We start from the raw sequence: 21,790 nt of genomic DNA on the forward strand, positions 1-21,790 counted from the left end.
CCTGCTGAAAGCAAGGCTGACTACACATATCGGGTTGCTCAGTCTCCTGTCAACAGGATGTTCCTTGTTTTGTGACAATGTGGATTAGATAGTGGAATCATTCCAGGTTTGTCAAAATTGCTTTGGCATCTTTCACCTGAGACATTATGAGGCCTTTAAGAACTCCAAACTCCTCCTGCAAAATGGCCTCGAGTCAGACCATAGCTAAGTTGCAGGCCTAGTTCTCAGCACTGATTTAAAGGAATTGTCAGGCTGCTGTAATTTGTACTTTTCCATTAAAAAGATAAGTAAGGTGCTGTGCACATCATACCTGAGTCCCTTTTGCTAACATTAGCTCATTCTGGAACAAATAATGAAAACAGAATCAAAATAACAGAATAATCCTAGAAAGCAAGATTAAACTTTGCTTATCTTTTAGTCATTGGGAACTTAATGTCAGAAATGGAAACAATACCAACTGCAGTCAAAGCCACAGATTCACCTCTCCAACCAAGCCATCAAGTGAATTATTTCAGAGAAGTTCATCAGATAAACAGTGAACAAATATAAAGTAACTGCAGTATACCTGCAGAAAAAATATGCAGAGACAGAGACATCAGTCTATGGACTTACTCATTTCTACTGACTAGCTCAGCTCTAGCAATTGCTGTAGTAAATATTAGTCAAAAAGACTGAGGATTGTAACAGTGTCTTAAAAAAAATACCAGAGTATTGTGATACCAGAGAACTGTGATGACCATGGAAAGACACAACATTGATTTGACACCTCATGAAAACCCAACATCCACAACCACATGCAGTAATAGCTCAGAACAGACCCAGCAAGACAGACCCTACAGAGTCCCCGGGGGCTCCTCTTTCAGTAGGTGGGTATTCTTGGAGCATCTCCTGCATAGATACTCGCAGCTCCACTTAGCTAGTGAGACCTCGTGAGTTTGCTCAACCATCTCTGCAACTGCAGAAACATGCCTCCATTTGAATGAAATCCTAGTAGTGGAAGGAGCAAGCCTAGCTCCTTGTGATACGATATTCCATGGACATTTCTTTATTCTAAACATATGACATTGAACCTGGAACATATTGAACAGAATCTCTCTGTTCAAGAACAGGAAAAGTCTCCATCTTTTAGTCTGGGATTCACAGTTTGTTTCTAATTAACAGTCCCGGAATTAGAAAGCAAAACTCAGCTTTGACTAAGCAGACAAAGCTTTAGGACTTTCAGGAATTTTGGTTTAAGGTCACTATGGAAAATTACACATGCAAACCGATTTCCTGTCTGACTGTCTATGCCCACAAGTTGTATTCTCATTTTTATCCTGTAGGTAAGGCAGTCTGAGAACAGGAATTCTGTGCTGTGGCACAACTTCAAAGTGCATGCCCAAGATTTATGATAGACTGTCATAAATCACATATGGAAGGGCAAGGAATGAAATGCAGCTTCCAAGTCATTCTTATGCCCTTATTGATTTTGGGGTAGGCAAGAGCTGACCTACATTCAGTGCTGCATCAAAGAAATCCCTAGGCCAGATTAGTCTGTCTCCTAGAAAGCACTCTATTACTCAGGTTGGCTAGTACACTGGCCAGTTTCACTTTATTAGTTTGGCCTGTAAAAGGTTCTAACAGCAGTATTTCTGGTTTACAGTGTCATTTTAAAAAATGTCAAGGAATAAGACTCCCATATATACAGAAAAGAACCACACATTGGCCCATTTATGCAAGAAAGAGTCAGGCTATTGCCCCTGAGCTGCTGTGGTCTTTTAGGTGAGCAGGTGGCACAGCTTGTGAAAACTGGTCTCCAGAGCAAAGTTAAACAAGTGCCTCAATGAAGGGCAAACCAAGGACGTTAAATGGCTTGGATGAGAATTTGGGTGCTTAAATTCAGAGGGCACAGCTATGACACCTGGAAAGCGCTATTTCCATCAGTCTCCAACACCTGGAATAGTACTGTGATAGCTAAAGAAAAAGGCCCATTCCATGCACCATTCCGTTATCCTCAATTCTTACTGTTCTTGAGCTATGAGATCAACTCTCAGCCTAATATTGTCTTAAAAATGTCTTCCAGCAGTGGATTAGCCACAGAAAGCAGCTCGAAAATTGCTGTTTGGCTCTAAATGCCACATCACAACCTATGAAAGGTAGGGGAACGCCGCCTACCTCAGCTACTCATAACCAAACACCAGTCTCTCAATGTTCAGTGGTAGGCTTTTATTACATGTTCTGGTATGCAGAGCAGCAGCAGATCTAAAATGAGAATCATTCAGAATCAATGGGTTGGGATTAATCTGTCCTCCTGTCCAGTACAAGTGCTGCCACAGTAATAAACAGAAATCTGATAACTTCATACTGTCAGCACAAAATGAAACTATGACCTTGACCTGTGCAACATCATCCAGTAATTTTTTCATAACTTCAACATACCATACTACACGGCTATGATCTAATAAGAATCTAAAAGTAATTAACTGGAATTTTTGAAAACTGAAGCCTTAATCAAATATGTATTCTTATCAGGGTTGCAAGCCAGCAATAAATTGGGACATTTAAAAAACTGGGATCCAATCCAATCCGTGATCTGATCAGGGTTCAATGGTTATAATAAATTGGGAGTATTAAAACTGGGATCACATCCAACACTTTATTTTGTCTAAACCACAGGACCTAGCTGCGCTGCAAAGTCAGGAATACTCAATGAATAGATATACCATGTTGGATTAACCCTTAATAAATAATGACGCACACGCTCAGGAGTCCCAAAAACATGTGGTTTAGCACAGAACTTAATGGTGAGAAGAGCAATTACCAACATTTTATCAGACATCAAGATGAACTATAAACAGTCATAATAATGCTTTTACACTTGGCAAGTGGATAACACAAGCACAAAAGCTACATGGGTCCGGTAACAATGCGTGTGTTTTATGAGTGTGCTCTAAGATGTACTACACATTTAAAAATCATACTTTGATTTTTGTAACAGTCTGAGTTTCAACTTTTGATGCAAAAACAATTTGGCTTTTCTACCATACTTCCATGCATGCACCTATTCTTGTTTTCATTTTGATTTCCAGTAACACACAAATTGTTTGTAATTAAATATAATGAAGCAAATGCTGATAGAAATGGAATGCGGTTTCACTCACAAGTATTCTCTTACATATAAGTAGTCTCTAAATGTTTTTACTTCTGTAAGATGCATTCCCTTCATACAGGCATCTTGCAGCTGCAAAATTAAACCTCTGTTTGCCAAATATCAAAAACATATGTATTGATTTTTTAACTATGGGAACAGGCAACAAGCATCAGAGCTGATAAGACAAGAGAGAAACGCTCTTCAGTTGCTCGAAGGTTTACGAGAAATAAAGGAAATTCAGTCTTTAATATAAGAACTGAAACCATTTCATTTTACTCAAATTTGAGATTCACTGCAACTTAAGCATTCAGTTCAGATGTTCAGAAAGCAAGAGCCAGATGTTGCTTCTGCTGCTCTAACACTCCATTCAAAAACATAATACAATTTAAAAAAAAGTCCTCACTTATTTCCAGTGAGGGCTACAAAAAACTAAGACTGTTTTAACAAAACAACAAACGACTACTACTACAACCAAGTGCAAAGTATTATTTTTTTTTACATAGAGTGACTCCTTATTCACCTACTTATAAGCTACTTTTTAAAATCACCTCATTTTCAACAAGACGCTTCATTTTGTGAAATTTTATTCTAACGTCAAGGAAATGTTTGACTCCGCTGGAAGAGAGACAAAAATAATCCTAAACAAACAGGAAAAAAAAGTTTTCTTTCAATTGATAGTCACTTTATTTGCATTTGAAAGGCAAACAAATTATTATAAGTAAAATTCAAGTGCCCAATATTTTTATCTATTTTGTTTTACAATGATTTTCAAATGTTAGAAATTAAAAAGCAACTGCAAACAAGTGGGGAAAAAGATGGAGGAAGGGAGGAAGAGAAATCTTGTTTTGAGGGAAAGAAAAGAGAGGATCTCTTCCAGCATATAATAATGTAGTGAACATCTTGTTGTTAAAATGATAAATTCTGAGTAATTTATACAAAACACACTAAAAATACAGATTTGAGTCAGCTTGATCAAAATAAACCTCAGACATAGCATTTGCTTTTTCCTTTTATGGGCAGATTCTAGACCTTTGGAACACATGCTTTATTACAGCCAAATTCTTTGAAGCATGAACAAAGTGATGAGCTTATTTAAAAGAGAGCCTCAGTCCAATGAACTACCTGACTTGTGTCAGGAAGGACAAGCCACCAGCTACAGAACTATATCACCAGTTCAGTCAGTCCTCCTAAACTATCTGTGTTGTGAACTTCTGGCTTTCTCCAGTCATTTTCAGTGACACTGCATCGCTGTGGCACAAGGAAAGCTAAGGCAGATGGGGGGAGAAGAAAATAGTGAAATTTAGAGGAGGTGCTGACTTCATATTCAATTGGACACAGATAAGGCTATTACTAAACAAGGAATGCCTAACATCCTAAGTTCCTGTTAACTACTTGAAGCCTGCAGAAGTAGCAGTCATATAATAAAGTACTGGCTTTGAAAAGAAAGAGGGCCCAGGGCTGAGGTCTGGAACAAATTCCTAGCCTGACAAGGACTTTGTAGGAACCTGGACAAGCAGCTGCACTGCCTGCATGTCAGATTCCCACCCACAGGACGCTTTTTTTTTTCCTGCCAGATTTTCTCTCTTCTACCTCAACTGTAAGTGCTTGGGGTCAGGTCCAAGCTTCCCTAACAGCAACGAGCACAATGAGACCTTGATCTTGGTGGGGATTGCTAGGGAATACAAGCAGTAAAAAAAATAATGATGTCAGCATTTCAGTGCAGGATGTGGAGCTGCTTCAGAGAACTGCAGCTACAAGGCAGCATAGAAAGTTGTACTGAAAACTGAGAATAGCACAATGCGAAATGGAATTAGAAATTATTAGGCTAGAGAAATACTAAATTTATTTTCACTTTCTGAGGCTCAAATCTGAAATTTGGTGGCCCGTAAAAGGGGTTGCCAGGCAAATCTATGCTGAGGACCAATGCGCAAGCAAGCCAAATCCTTCTGGGAAGCATCTGCACTACAGAGCGAGTGCTGTATACTCTGTCTGCATACGCCTACTAGCTCTAACACATTCTGGATGTGCCAGACTTGTTGCACATGCACTGTACAATTCCTTCTCTGTGCAAGCAGGAAATCCAACCTATTCTGAGCATGATGGACACGCTTATGCAGCACACCTACGTAAGATCTGATGTTTCCTGTCAGAGCCAGAGTCACTGAGCCTGTACTGCACAGCCAACCCATAATTGTGCAGTGAACACATCTGACATTTCTGCACGTCTGTAAATCCTGTCAAAATTTCTGGAAGAAGGCTGCATCCTTTTTACCAGGCCTATCCCAGGAATTTTGTGCGATATTGTTGTATCTATCCAATACCAATCAAAAAACTCTCAGCAAAACTCCGAGAGATGGAGAGAGATGGCCTACTCCTGTAAACTGGAAATGCACTTCCTACTGAAAAATACTTCTCAGCTGAGATCTTGGAACAGTATTCTGTTTTCTGGAGAGCTGCCAAGCATACATTGCATGCAAAACCAACATCCAAAACCATGCGAGGTCCACAGCTGCTAAGATGCTGAAATGCACTCAATCATTAATCCTTTCACACCCAGCTCAAAAATCAACTACTCTGACCTCTCCCACTAACGTTCAAAAGGGACAGCTCAGTCTCTGAAAAAAAATGTCAGACAAAAAATCATAGTATCAGTTAGTATGACTGATCCTGAAATACCTAGGCAGTCAGCATTTAAGAAAACTGAAGTTTAAGCAAAAAACTTGACTTGAAGATTGCAATTATCGGATTGAGGATCTGAACAAGAATTACTTAGCTATGATAGCTAATCTTCAAAAGATAAAACTAGGTGCGTGTTTAAGTTAATTCTAAAAAGGTTAACTGTTAGAAAAGCAATTTGTATTTTGTTCAATTGGTAAATACAGGATTTGTTCATAGGTATCAAGGGACAAAGAATGTTACATTTCTATCAATGGTCCTGTAGTCTGTTCTACTGTGATATCCCAGTAGTTTTAACATATAACTCATTCTCAACAAGAACAGATTTGAAACTATGCCTATTTTATAGTACGCTTCAGTGAAGCTTGGTTTTATAAATGAGACCAAGTATGCAGGATTGCAGCTAGTGAAGTCATAGAAGAAGATGATCTATGGTGTGAATGTGCCACAAGGTTTTCTTTGCCAATATCTGCATTAAAATCTTGGACTTGAATTACATTACAGAATTGCTAAATCTTGGGACAGAGCTATAAAACTTGTCTTTACTGTCTAATTGAGCATCATTGCTAGGTGAACAGTCAACAACTGAGCAAAAGGACTCAATTACCTTCAAGTCAGGTAATGTTTCCTCCCACTGATTTTAATCAATTTCATAAACAGTTCTTACCCATACATGAGAACTAGAATCCTTATATAATTTTCCTCTACAAAAGATAAAGTCTCTTCTATTTTATGATCAACTCAAGAAGGGTTCAAGAGTCAGTCTGTAGATAGCCTTATGTGGGCAAACATATATAGCCAGGCTCTTACTTCATTTAGAAAGTTGAAGTGAATTGCTTGTTTTCACAGCATGTGTGGCATTGCTTTGAGGATAATGTAGTGAAAAATTCTTAGCTCCTCTTCTGTGTTTTTATTTTTTAATTTTAATCTCCCAAACATATAAGCTGTATTACCTGATAAAAAAAATAGTGTGATATTTCTATTCTTGTGCATTATAGAAGAAGAATCAAATAAGTGAGTTAAAAATATCATCTTCGTTCATCCACTTCTCAACACACCTGCTGTTCTCCATTTCAGTTGCAAACTCTTCCAGGTCAAAATTGAAATCATTACTAGAGAAACCAGAATGATGAAGACATTGAGCTGCCAGTTTCTAATGCAGCCTTACCAAGTTACTGTCAATCAGTGACTGTAATTTAAAAAAAAAGCATACAACGCTAAAGAAATATTAAGAACAATTATCTTGTGTCCAATTGGAATGTTAGACCTCTGGACAGAAGGGTTCATTCCTTGCAGCCTGCCAACATTTCAGTAAATGACACTGGCCCTTTAACAGATGGGATACATGCTTCTTAGCTTGCCAGGATCCTAATAAAAGACACTGGCTTCTTTAAAATGAAGGACACATACCTCTCAAATTGCCAGTATCCAAATTGGGAGTCAGCAGTTTAAAATAAAGGCACTCATCAATCTGGCAAAATCAAGGACGCGGCACAGAAATTTTAAAACAAATGGTACAAAGTTTCTCCTGACATTACTTAATTTAGATGAACTAAATACTTAAACACTGGCTAAGCATATCCAGTAGCAGCACTGTAGCAACTGGATACATTACTAGCTTTTAAGACAGTAAATATTAGCAGCAGACTTCAAGGGTTGGGATTTGGATTTATTTCTTTTCCCCATCAAACCCATTAGCTACCACTTATATGGCTGACCACACTGCATGACTGGAATGAAAGCAGGGTGTCTCTTCCCTGGGCACTGACCAGCATCACAAAGGCTGGCCCATGTAGAAAGACCCTGCCTGCCCAAAAGGAACATTCTTCCACTCCATCTCCCAGGAGTAGGATGCTCCAGTGAAGGAAAGAGACGTCTGGAAGCTTTTTCCATGCCCTGACAACCCATATTACTACAACTTGGAAAGTTTTACAGCAACTTCAGACACCTCTTGAAAGACATCAAGTATGGGCTCTAACTTTTCTGATAACAGCCATCAGAGGGAAACAAAGACCTTCTTATCATGACGTACACCTGGAGGAGTTGGGGAAGAGGAGAGAAGAGCTTGCTGAGCCTTGTCAGTACTTACAAACTGTCCCCCAGTTCCTGAAGGGCAGACATGGGGGAAAGCAGAAAACTATGAATTCTCTTTGTCTGGAAAGATAATAAAGTTTCTAAGATTGAGCATGAAAAAGGAGTATTTTGAACACGACAGAGAACTGGGCATATTCAAATCAGTGGTTCTTTTCAGTCTCAGAGCCCTACCTCAAAATTACAGCAACTCACAGCTGGCACACACCCAGCTTCTTGCCTTGCCCATCTCACCCACCCCACTGCTTGCAGACCCCTGCCTCTTCAGACTGATTTTAACCTTTTGAACCTGCTTTCTTCCTGGTGTCTCTTGGCTTACTCGTCATTTGGTGTCTAAGTATTTCTCTAACATGTGTCTAACCAGTAAACGCTGTGCGTGAAAGAACATACCTAAGTACAAAACCTAACATTTGAAGGCACACCCAGCTGAAGCCAGAGGTCTGAAGTGCTGAAAAAACACAGCAGAGACTGTCAGGAAAGAAGGGAGGAGGTTCTTGCTTTAGAACAGTAGAGGAAAAAAGTAACTAAGTCAGCTGGTCATGGTAATGGGAAGAGCTGAAACAGGTTTTGAAGGAACTGATCTCCACCAGCTTACCAGAAGTTGGAATCTCAATAGCGGCTACCACAGTGAAATGCACAGAAACTGCAGGAGAGACACAAGCTCCTGTCATACAGCAGCCCTGACTCAACCAGGAGACTAGTCTAAAGCTCTGCGTTGCCTGGACCTGATTGCCAGTGGGCATGGTCTGGGATATCTCCAGCCAGGCTGTTTATCTGTCCCTTCAAGCAATCCCTTGCTTTGAAGTTTTTCATCTGATGAACAAAGATGCTGCCACCATTTACTCACCTTTCACGTTCATCTTTCATTTTCTCCAGCTCCTCCTCTTTAAGTATGCCTTGCTTTGGATTCCCCTTCTGATCCGTTTTTCCACTTTTATCTTCTTTTTTCTTTCCAAATCTGTTTAAGATATCAAGGAAGGAGTCAGGAGGAAATAATTACTAGAAGAAAAAACAGTACTTATCTATCATAAAACACAGAAATTTTAGGCAATCAAAACACTGTGAGCTTTTATCATAGTCACTCATATATTTCTCACATTGCAAAATAAGTTACCAGTTTCAAATGGGCCATGTGCAATAGGAAGGACTGATTACAAATTGATTTGGACCCTGTAATTTTGAAAGCTATTGCTTGAAACAGAAAGTCGAAAAGCCCCAACAAACCTGAAATGCAAGACAATGAAGGGCTGGACTACTAATAGCACACGTTTTAAAGTGGCTGAAGGTTCTTCTTACCACACGTCAGCTCTCAAAGTAATATGCAGTGGCTGTGGTGCCAGCACCCAGACTGGACCACATCTTCTGCTCTTATCAGTAACTACTGTCATTCATGTCTGGCCTTAATTTAAAGATATTTTCTTTGTTTAAATGAGGATGCAATCGGAAAGAATAAAATCTTGCTATAATCTGAGAGTGCAAAACTAGAGAGTTCATAACAGCTCTTTTTTAAAATACTTCTGGGTTTGTTTTTTTTTGCCTAGTAACATACTATCATGTAATATTTATTCTGTGAGAGTCCTCCAGAGACCCCAATAAGTTTGGGGGTCCCACTGTTCTATACACTGTACAAAGATGCATAACGTAAGTCTGCTTTACACAGCCTATAAAAGGTGACTGAACTGGGGAGCTATATTTCATTTCTGATGGAGCTAGACAGAATACTGGGGTCAAGTATGTCAAATGTGCTCATGAATTATGGGCCAAAAAGTATAAAAACTTCCCCTTCTCTTCTCCAATTTGAAATTCTCAGTTCCAGAAGTAAATGATCAATCTGTGTCTTCCTATACAAATTAATGTGTTCTTGCATGCATGACAACAATGTAAAGAAAAGTAATGACTTCTTCATTAAATACACCATATTGCAAACTAATTACTCTGACTCAAAATTGCAACCTCTTCCATGAAAGTCTGCAGCATTGCCTCGGTGATCTTTCTTTTACCTTTTTTATTTTTCATGTCAGTCCAAACTGCCTCAAGTAGAATAGCTGCACTACTGTTCATATACTTAAGCTGTAAATCATTGACTTTAGGTTTCTCCTCTGACCAAAGCAGAAATCTTGCAAATACTCTGTCATGCTTGTAAGTTAATGATCCAATTTTTTTGTGAATTTAATCAATAATTCTGAGCTTATGGTCAAATGAAGTTCTTAAGGTCTCTACAGCAAGTCTTCCAGGCAATAAGAACTTGGTTAGAAAGGGAATGATGGGCGTGAGAGACAGACGCATAGTGTGTGGTGCTAATGAGAAGAAGGGCAAATACTACACGTAATAACATGAGATGCTTTACCACGGCCCTGGCATGAACTGTGCTGGGGAGTAGGAAGAGTCATATCTCACTGCATGGTTTTCTCTTCCTCCTTATGTGCGGCAATAGAGATGGATGGTGTCTTACATTCTTTGAGGGATCCTTTGATCAAAATACACATACACCTCATCTAGAAACAATCCTCGATTCTTTTTTTATGGTCCCCACTCATTTCAGTGCTTCCAGAAAGATAGCAGATACTTTCCATGCTTTTGTTTTTCCTAAGTAGAAAGCAGCACATTGATTCCACTGCTGCTTTCTAAGGTCTAGCAGTCCCAAGAGACTGTGAAGGCACAAACCCCATCAGAGGGTGGTGGTGGCAGTGAAGGCAGCAGTCCGGAAACACAAGAGAGAGACAGAGGTTGTACATTCAGAGTGAGAAGATACAAAGTGAAAAGGGCTCACAGACACGGGATGACCCAGGTGAAGAAGAAAAGCTAGATGAAACTCTGCATATATTGCTCTCTACAGAGATGTCAGGCAGCCAAACAATAAATCACCTGGGGATGAGCACCAGCAGGCTGCACCTGAAAAACCTCTGCTTTCTAACATTTGCACATGCTGGGAAGGTCTCATGGCAGTTTTCTCAAGAGAGGCTGTATTAGCACTTGCATCTTGGTCATAATCCAACTCTGGTACTTTGTTTATATTCAGTCTGCCTGTTTTTCTCCCATAGTTTCAATTATGGGTTTGTGGAGCCTCATATTCCACTGTAGTACATATTGATTTTGAAAACATTATTCCTGGGCATTTTGTATTGCTGCAGGGAGTTGGATATGTTGCTTACTCGAGAGAAATGTAAAAAAAAAAATATCTTTAGCATACATCCCTTTCAAGTCTAGGTATTATTTCTTGCTTACCGGGGAAATACATTTTAAACAAAATAAAGTGACAATTTTGATTGTAATAACTGCCAACATGACAACTCTCAGCAAAAATAGTGCTGTTTGCTGGTAGAGCTGCTCTTGCCACAAAATTGGCAAGTTCCAGCGTAATTATAAACTGGGAATAGTGAGTTGGTCTTGATGAAAACAACTTTTGGTTTTTTGCTATTTTTGGCTTCAGATGGGATTTGTGCAGGCTTACAATTTTTACCTATTACACTAAGTACACAGCATATAGCTCAAGGCTAGGGATACGTTCAGAGTTTTGGCTTCTTTTGTACATTGCTATACAATAATAATAAAAGAGAATGGATTTTTATGGTAATATGTTTTTCAGCTTAACAAAAATCTTGCACAAACATTAAAAAAAAAGGCAGCAAAAATTTAACACTGTTGAGAAAAGCAATATAGAGTAGACAACATTAAACTACAAAAAATACATTGTCCTAAAATTTATGGTCTGCTCACTCATGTGTTCTAATTGCCATGAGCTTCTGATGATAAAATTAACTTCCACCCATTGTAATTTTGCATGGATTTTTGCACTACAGGCTTAATGGTTCCCTACTGCTTACAGGACCAACAAGAAGAGCAAAAAAGAAGTAAGAGTACTCCTTGCCCAACTGGGTTTGATCCTGTTCTCTTTGGTATCAGTGTGAGGCTCTCCACTGAATTCAACAAGGACAGGATAAAATCTATTGTCAAAATTATATTATGGAATTAATCAAATCCATATTAAAATTCTAGGAAAACTGAATGGCTTTAGGATTTGAGGTTTCTCATTCTCCAGGCAACAAATAATTGGATTGTGGTAAAATCTGCCTTCCATATTAATACTACTGACAAAAGAATAAAACATTAATGGAAAAAATGTATGGCACATTTTTAAAGGATCCGTTTTGCTATACTGTGCACAGCAAAATTCTCTTCAACTTAATATCTGACAGAATTGATACTCTGAAAACTTTATGTTGCAAGCAGAGAAATATAACTAGATGACCTGAAAACAAATGGATCAGCCGTATCCTCTCATTCTATATACATCTATAATCAGTTTATGTCAAATGAAGCCACTTGTAATCGTAACAACAGTAAGGAAATAAATCCACATCTTCCCAGGTTGTTTGAGTGACTGCCCCAGCTCTCTGATCATCCACTGTAAATGCCTGGGAAGTACTGTTAAAGAAGTTAAAGCCCTAATAACCTTAGTATTCTTTTCAGTTGAGAAAATTAATATTCCAACTACTCAGAGCATAGTCCTCCTGTAAACAAAAGTATAAAGGGATTTTCTTTATTTGACCAGACCTCAGAGTGATTCATCCTTATGGGAAAAGCCCATATGCAACAGTTGAAAACATGCTGTGCAAGAGTGAGGAACTGTCTTATTTCTATAAATTTCAAAGGAAAATATGGGTGCCCTGCAAATAACTAACATTTTCCCCTTAGAGGCATTAAATGAATGAAGCCTCTGAATACTAAATGTGTGTCATCTTTTTGCAGTATATATTACCATTCAATTGGCTACAGCATTAAAGCATACGTATGCTTCTTTTCAAGGCTTTCAAGGGACAAAAATTAGAACAAACCTTCTATAGACCTGCTCTGTTACACTCGGAATAAACGCCTTACAGGCAAGACCTAAAGCTGTGGTCATGGCAACACTTCGTTTCCATGCGGAGCCGTGAGCTTCCAGATCTCAAATGTGTTGATATTTGCTTCAAGGATTAAAAAGCAGGCAGGTCTATAAAGTCCTGGACTTCTAAGCAAGAGAAACATCTGGTGGGTGGCACCCTAAGCAGCTTGCTGACGAAATTCAGCAGTTCGGATTTCCTAGTTAATTCAGTTGCCCTAGATCAGTAGGTGTCACTGCAGCTAACATGGTACATAACGGAACTGCAAATGTCTGCAGGGAAATAATTCAAGAGGGCATATGACACAGTCAAGCAAGATACAAAGCCTAACAATGTCACAAAATCTTGACATCTCCAGAAATGATCTGTAAAAAACCAGAGTGATTTGTAAAGTACATATAACAAAAGCTCTGGCTCCTAGTCATTTCACAGCAAATGGGGAAAATGCCAAGATTATTAAGGCAGCTCCCTTATGAAAGACTAGAAATAACCCTTAAAATTAAATTTAAATGTAAGTAAGAATGAATGAGTGAGCAAGAAAGATAAAGATACTAATAAGGTATGATTTTCAGGTCCACACAGGGACTATAAAATGCTTATTAACTGCTACTACTGCCGTGTGTTTTAAGTTATTTTATCACTCAACTTTACAGCAGAAGAAATACTCTAGAAGCAGTGCTGTGCTTTGATTAATCACTTTCATACATACACTTTTACAGAGTATTAAGCATTGCCATAAAGATCCTTAGTGAGTCAGACTTGTTGGTGATTACAGGCCAGGCTCATTTTACATTTATGTTAATAGCAGCATTAATGAAATACATCTTTTACCTTTTTAGTGGCTCTCTAAATACCTAAAAGGTTTATTATTAAATGTTTACTTATTGAGCAGAAGCATGCCATTGAGTATTACACCAGTGGGACCAACAGCTGAAAAAAACAAGCAGAGAACATATTTTGGTAAAACGTGTTTCGATATTTTGAGAATCATAGAATGGTTTAGGTTGGAAAGGACCTTGAAGATCATAGAGTTCCAACCCCCCTGCCATGGGCAGGGACACCTCCCACTAGACCAGGTTGCCCAAGGCCGCGTCCAGCCTGGCCTGGAACACCTCCAGGGATGGGGCCTCAACAACCTCTCTGGGCAACCTGTTCCAGTGCCTTACCACCTTCAAAGTGAAAAACTTCTTCCTAATGTTTCATCTAAACCTGCCCTCTTCCAGTTTATATCCATTTCCCCTCGTCCTCTCACTACATGACCTAGCAAAAAGTCCTTCCCCAGCTCTCCTGTAGGCCCCCTTTAGGTACTGGAAGGCCGCAATAAGATCTCCCCAGAGCCTTCTCTTCTCCAGGCTGAACAGCCCCAGCTCTCTCAGCCCCTCCTCATAGGAGAGGTGCTCCAGCCCTCGGATCATCCTCGTGGCTCTCCTCTGGACATGCTCCAGCAGGTCCATGTCTTTCTTATGTTGGGGACTCCAGAGCTGGATACAGTACTTCAGGTGGGGTCTCACAAGAGTGGAGTAGAGGGGCAGAATCATCTCCCTTGACCTGCTGGCCACAGTTCTTTTGATGCAGCCCAGGATACGGTTGGCCTTCTGGGCTGCGATAACACACTGCTGGCTCATGCTGAGTGTCTGGTCAATCAGCACACCCAGGTCCTTCTCCTCAGGGCTGCTCTCCAGCCATTCCCCATCGAGCCTGTATTTGTGCTTGGGATTGCCCCGACCCAGATGTAGGACCTTGCACACAGAGCAAATGGCTGGGCAACGCTGCTCAAATCCTTACTGATATCCAAGAAGATGAAAATACCTCCATGCCACAAGTTAAATTTCTGCTAAACAGGCAGCTCTGCATGGGGGCCCAAGAGCCAGGAGGGGTGAGCAGCTCTTTTCCGTGCCCCATTGCCAGCCACCTGCTCCCAGTGACTGGATCCCGTTCATCTCCAGTGACACTGGGATGCCTCCGTGTATGAGACCTATTGCAGCAAGACTTCCTTATGACAAAGCCTTGCCAAGGTGCAGGTTTTGACCTGGCCTTCCTGCTTTGGCAGGGCAAGAGAAAAGCCCTGATATGACGATGAACACCAGAGAGGGCCATTTCAGCCCCTTCTGCTCCAATTCTGGCGAAAGGGAGAGGAAGGGGTAAAATGGGAACACCACTGCTGGGCTGGGCAGCGCTGTGTGCAATATGAATACTGTTTGGTAAGCTGGAAAGAGATTTGGAAAAGAAAAAAAATAATCCACTTTTAACTAGATTTGGTGAGGTTTGCTTGCAAGAAAGAGCTACATGGCTAACCTGCTGCCTCCCTGCTCTCCCACCTTCTGAGGCTCACTCCCAGGTTAGCATCAAGTGAGACGCAGGCGGCAAGAGCAGCAGCTTTCCACAGTGAACAACAGGGCAGCTTATGCAATCTAAAATAGCTCCCATGAAAAGGGAAAAATTACCTAACCTCTGATGTGGAGGCACGCGACAATTTGCTAAAATGTCCTGTGCTACGATTATTATTGGTATTTCCCAAATGTAGCTAAACTTCATGAATGTGAGTATCCTCATATTTAGCCATCTTCAAATTATTTTGTGAGATAATCCACATTATTCTAATGCTGTGGTCAGTGTTAAACTGGTTATGGTCAACGGGAAAAGAGAAGGCTATGTAGAAAATGCAAATATAAAGAAAGCCACGTTAATAACACCAATATATGTTGCTCTTGGTATGTTAACATTAAGTGAACAAGTGCTTTTTTTGGTTTTTTTTTTTGTTCAGGTGTTTGTTTGTGGTTTTTTAAGTATCAGGCTGCTGGAGCTGTACTAAAATGACTGAGCTTCCAAATCCAGTCTAATGGGAGTAAAACTTATCTTTTTAACAACTCTGATTAAACACAACCTCCCCCACCCGTTTATTTCTTTGATGCCCAAATTAGCATCTTTTCTGCAGCATGCTGAATTAATTAGTACAGTGACAAAGAATTAGTCCAGATAGGATCAAAGCTGAAACCATATTTATCTGGAATTTGAAATTAAGAGCAGAGAGTATTAACCCTCAGCACTTCAAGGAGCTTTCCACATGGCATACTTAGTAAGCCTTCCAGGAGTTCATTCGAAATAAATCAACAGTGCAATTTTTTGCCCACTGAAGTTTTGCTAAAAGGAGAATAAATTTGCCATGAAGCCTGCTACAATGGGGAACTGCCTTTAATGCATACCCTGTACATGCTACTCATTATGTAACTTGCAGGCATCAGTAGAACAAAGCAAACAAAGCTGAGAAAAGACAGTTAATCACATTTGTATTAATGCTTGGATCATCACATTGTTCACAGACTTAAGGGCTAATGAAAGAATTCCCAGCACCAAATCTGAGAAGCTGCTTGCTGTAACACCTCACAGGTAAATAATCCACAATCTTCAATGGAGAGGGTCACGTGCAGAAACGAAATGTCAAACAGAAGCCCTAAATTACACAGTGAAGTTTACTCTGACAGTATCAACCGTGTGGACAGCAATAAAAGAAAATCTTCATTGCTGGTATCATTGTCTTGGATATTATCTGCATTCAGTATCAGATAAAAGACTGGAGGCTGTTTGCATTGTGAAATGCAACAGTTTGCTCTTCTGCCTAGATACTGCAGAACAAAGGCAATCTAAATAATCACCCCAAAATGTTTTCACCCATCATCTTCTCTATGCTTTTAAGCCCCTTATTCTTATTTTTCAAATGTGGAACTTGCTCTTAATTTAGATGGAAGTGAGTTACTGTAACTCATTCTGGTAATTAGGTATTAGGAAATCCCTACCATTGGGGCATTTCTGTCCATCTGTAGTGTATGACATGACCAAAGACAAAACCCAAGGAACATGATGGTACGCTAGAGTTAGAAGTGGTTGCTACAAAAACAAAAAGTCCATCTATTGAACCAAAGGAATGGAATAACTCTCATCGGCTACTATGTAACTATAGACAACAGAAGGCAGACATGAAGAGTCATCTTTCATACTCCAAAGAACTTATTTTTAGAAAACATGCTGAGGTAGTCTGAGTGTTGGATATAGCGCTTATAAAGACGGGTCAACACTATCATTATCTGACCAGGAAAATCGTGATGTTGAATGGCAGCTATGCATCTGTTTCCATGAAATGATGCTTCAGTCATCTGATGACCATGTTGCTTGTCTTTTTGGTCACCAGTACAAGGATTCTCCATCCCACATCACAGACATCAAGAAAAAAAAAAAAAACACGCAACAACGGAGCACAGCTGTGATTTACAGCTTGATCAGAAGCAGCAAAAAATTTATTTATAATCTGTCCAATGCAAAAAGCCCTGCTTCTTGTCCACCAGACTGTGGAATTACCCTCTACCCAAGTACGGAATTATTCCCATATATCCTTATTTTTCCCTACTTTCATACAGCATCAGCCATTTCCCCCTCTTTGTTGCACCCTACAGGCAAATAATTTCTTCTGATGTGAATACTAATTCTGTCCCAGACAGTGCACAGAAACATAACTATGCCTACTTTGTATGGAATCTGCAAATGCCAACCTGCCAACCCCAGGGGAACATGATAATCACACCTGTGTCACAGGCATGGTAACTCCATACTCAAATCAATAGAAAAGGACCAGAGTATAAGGCCCTTGACTCTGCTTTCTTAATTCCCATTTCAGTCACCCATTTTCTCATCTCTCCACTAAAAGAAAAGAAAGAGTAGAGAAGGCAGTTAGGCTAGCTACTATTTTTTCCTGGAATTTGTTATTCTCAATCATGAAGGAAAAAGACAAATGCAGTTTCTGACTGAACCTATCCATCTAAGGTTCAGTCAATAAGACAAAGTAGGAGACAGAGACTCCCTGTGTAGCCTGCGGATGTTGCCAGCTACCCCTCTGCAACTACTTGCTGACTTCATGGTTTTCTCCGATGTGGGTTCGGAAATTCTGCAGTCAAGTGAGAGCCAGCATGCCTCAGTGTCCCACCAGCACCTCCAGCCCTCTGCAGGTAACTGAGAACCACTTGAAGGTGGGACAGGGAAAAGGCCAACAGAAGGGAGCTAAAAGATAGCTCTTTAGGTGCCAAACTTGGTAAGAACTTGCTGAGTTTTTTCTTTTCTGTTTCATTCTTTCTCCTCATCTGTTGTGTGTGTCTTTCTACTAGCCACACAACCCTAAAATTCACTGAAGTATCAACTACATATGTATGTATAGTATATGTATATATCATGCATGTTTATAAGGGGAAAGGACTTTTCATTTTTCTCATATCGTAACTGTCATGGTATTTGGTGCTTTTCTTAGCATTTCAGCTACTGAGGCACTATATGAGAATCTCTGCTCGCACTACAACATTTTTTGCTCAGCCCTCTTGGCTATGGAAAAACAACATGCAACTGCGACATTATCAGAATTGCAGATACAAAACTCATGAGGCAAATTAAATACATGACATTCGCAAAACAAAACTGAAAACCTGCTACATTTGCACTCAGAGCCATGATACTTCAAGGTGTCAGACTTGCTAATCATCTCACCACTGCAGTACTCACCTTCTCAATCAAACCACGTGCCTTCCTCCCCTTACATGCCACAGTGGGGATCTGTTGGGGCTTATCTGACTTTCATGAAGTGAAACTGCTCATTGCAGGTTCCAACGAGATCTCCAGGAAAAACATAACCCTTGAAAAATAGCAGGAATACAGAGGACTCTCCTATGTATCAACTGAGACAACACCCCATCCTTCAGGAAAGCTCCATTCCATATGGGAATGTAGCGACCAATTAATGTTGAGCATACGTCATCATATCCATTCTACAAATGAAAAAACTGAGACACGAAGGGTAAAAATTACTTGCTCAGTTTAAAAGGTCCTATTCTCTTTCTTCACTAATCACCTCGGAGCTATGATTACATTATCACTGCATATCTATCTGCCTCATTTTCTGACCAGTTTGCTATGATGCTTTTTCCCCTTGACTATTTCCCCTCATCTCCTTTAAGTTCTCTCCTCAGTCATTTCCTTCTTCTCTCTTAACACACGCACTCTCCCCCTCCTTGCTCCACACTCCTTTCATATGCTTTATTGCTGCACTACTACAGAAATACCTCTTCCTCGAGATTTCTGCTGGAGACCGCACGAAAGGAATGTGTCTTGGGAACCAGCACTCTTGCCTCTGAGACACTGCACAGCAATATGCAGTAGAGACACACAGAGATCTCTGCAGTAGCTGAGCTACCAAAAACGGTCTCCGCTCTTTCTCAGCGGGATGCATTAGCCTGTATTTGAGCTCTGCGCTGCTCAGAGTGCTCGAGAAACTCTGAACTAAGAGGTAGCACACAGTGAAGAGACTCTTTCGAAGGAAGACTTATAAGAGGGAGAGAAGTGGTTCTTGAATAGGAAAGGAAGGTTGTAAAGGCAAAGAGAAAACCTAAGATGACTTGTTTTTAGGTTCCACAATGAACTTCTAAGGATAAAGCATCACAAATGCTACCTCTGCGCCTCTACTATAGCTGACATTTTTAAAGCAGTAACATTCAAAACAATGCCAAAAAAAACCAACAAACCACCTGGAGTTATATGCTGTATTTTGAAAGATGTGTTTTGGCATAATAAATAATAGATGGTTTTGCATTTTTAAACAGTCAAAATCAGTCCTTCTGATAAATAATACCTTCCCTTCCTGGCCTTGGCTATTGTACATTACTAATTAGACATAGTAGTTTGTGGTTAACATCCTTCCCTACAGATTTATTATTAGCTTCGATATTCTTTTCAGTAGAATTGTGCTAATGGTAAGGTCTGCAGGAGGCCACTTGCATGAAGCCACTGGGAGGAGAAATCTGTTTGCCTGTCAAAACAGTGGCTATCAATTAGAACTGAAAATGTGATTCCTTTAAGTGTCCTGGACGGTAACACAGATTTCCAGTGATGGATTAGGGGGCTGAATCACCTTCATATAGTACTAAAGGAAGCTTTCAGACAAACAGCTGTCCACATGAAACAAATTCACCACTGTTTTTGAGCAAGTCCAGAAGAACCAGTCTGGCCTGCCAAAATTCCCTCTGCTGTTTTCCCAGAAATCCCAGCTTTAGAGCATTTTATGTGGCACACTGACAAAACTGATATTAGATTATTCTGTGGTTTTCTTAGGAAAACTTGGCTTAGGATAGCTACAGCAACAGGATAAAAAACAATGAAGTTCCCGAAAGACATGATGCATCAAAAAAGAACCAGTGAAACAATGCAATTCCACCATTCACTGCTTCGGGACACAGTCTTGGCACACAGCAATTTCCCCTTTGATACAAGCACCCAGCTCTCATTAGCATCAGTCGGAGTTGTATGGACATACTGATGGGAATATGCTCCCCCATATTTTGCAGGAAATTAACACCACTCACTTGGGGACTGAAGGAGGCACTGTCTGTCACTCTCAGGCAGCCTCCCTGCCAGTTAATTAAGCAAAAACCTCTGCCACAAATCTCAAGAGGAAGCTCTTCCCTGTTCTCCTCGGTACAGCAAAACTGACACAAAGCAAAATGTCAGGCACAGGAGCTGGGAAGCGGTGATACTCAGGGAAGATGAACTTCAGCCTGCCTGACAAGATCTTTTGCCACCAGGTTTTTGTAGATATTGAAAACAGTTATTAGAAATCAAATTGATTAGTTATAGCCGAGTTTACGCTTTAAGAACAATTAAAGAATGTACTTTCAACTCTCATACATTGTGGCTTTTGGTTACTGGTTATTTTCAGCAGAGGTAATCCCAGATGGCATGTATAAAAACAAGTCAGCAAGACTGCTAACCCTCCAGGACTCCACTGCTGATTTCAGGCCAAGAGAGTGACTAATCTATACAGAAAAAGCAAAGGTCTCCACCACATTCCCCAAATGTGGCTCTGGCAGCTGAAGGACAAGGCTTCAGGATGGGGAAGGTTTCATCCAGTTGATACACAACAGACTCTCTCATCAGGCTGGAAAACTAGACTGAACGTATTAAAAACCTTTCCTCAGTGCCACTTTATAAAGAAAGAGTAAATATCAGAGCTAGGTGACTGAAATTTTTAGCCAGTTACATGAACTACACAGCTCTGTCATATCTGCTTTCAATAGTAGTGCTCATGAACTATGCGCCAGAAACTTTCTTTATAAGGTTTCAGTGAAGACCTGGCAATCACTTCTGTTTCTTGAATCTTAAAAGCAGTAATTCTGAAGCAATCAGATAGAGAAATACATTTCACTGGATAAGGTCAGAGAAAATTGCTAGAATAGGTCTTAAAACCATGAAGTACTTTTATTTTGCTGGCTAATACAACCACGTAGCTTTAAGTTGCACAAACAACATAAACAGCTCAGATTCCCAAAACTTTTTTGTTCTTGCATATTTCTCGCCTTTCACACATTGACTCCCTGCCACAGATGTTTATACACTATTTTTAGAAGAATTATTTGTTATTGGTGTTTACATTGCCAGCCTGTTAATTTGCGTGTGACAATGTAGGGAGAAACCTCTCTGCTTTCTTGTTCAGCTACAGCGATGCTTTGTTCACCACACAAAGGCTTTGACTTCTTTCCTCACTACCCCCACAGCTCCAAGTCCTGAGGTTATATTCACTCATTCAAGTATTTGCTATACTAAACCACTGATGCTAATTTTACCTAGTGACCAAAATCAGCACTGATACCCTACAAATTCTGCCCATTATCATCTCAGCATAAAGAAGTTAGTCTGAAAAAGAGCTTAATTATGACAGTGATAAAACAAATGTTAAATTCAAAGCCCATAGCAGTATAGAAGGCTGAAGAACACAGATGAAGTCTGTCACTCATTTCATTAAAACTTCTGACATAGGAAATGCCAGGAGAAAACAGTATCATTACATAAATAAAACCTAAATGGTGTTGATAAAAAATACTTTAGGGTGTGTAGTCAGCCAATGAACTTAGCTCTTTTTTGCTTCCAAACTGTGCCTGATTCAACCACAATTTCTCCTGAATGTATTAGTTATTAGCCGTTGTCA

General features: G+C 40.0%; 1 protein-coding gene across 1 annotated transcript in view; it reads right to left on the reverse strand.

The window, feature by feature from the left end:
• The window catches only part of PARD3B (par-3 family cell polarity regulator beta), a 406,080-nt gene that overhangs the window by 87,733 nt on the left and 296,557 nt on the right, over positions 1–21,790 (reverse strand). The window contains exon 19 of the mRNA XM_009890252.1: positions 8,745–8,855. Within this exon, the coding sequence (XP_009888554.1) occupies positions 8,745–8,855 (111 nt within the window). The remainder of the gene's footprint in view (positions 1–8,744; positions 8,856–21,790) is intronic.

This window comes from Charadrius vociferus, unplaced genomic scaffold, assembly GCF_000708025.1.
Source record: "Charadrius vociferus isolate BGI_N301 unplaced genomic scaffold, ASM70802v2 scaffold147, whole genome shotgun sequence".
In the NCBI taxonomy this organism is placed as follows: Eukaryota; Metazoa; Chordata; class Aves; order Charadriiformes; family Charadriidae; genus Charadrius; species Charadrius vociferus.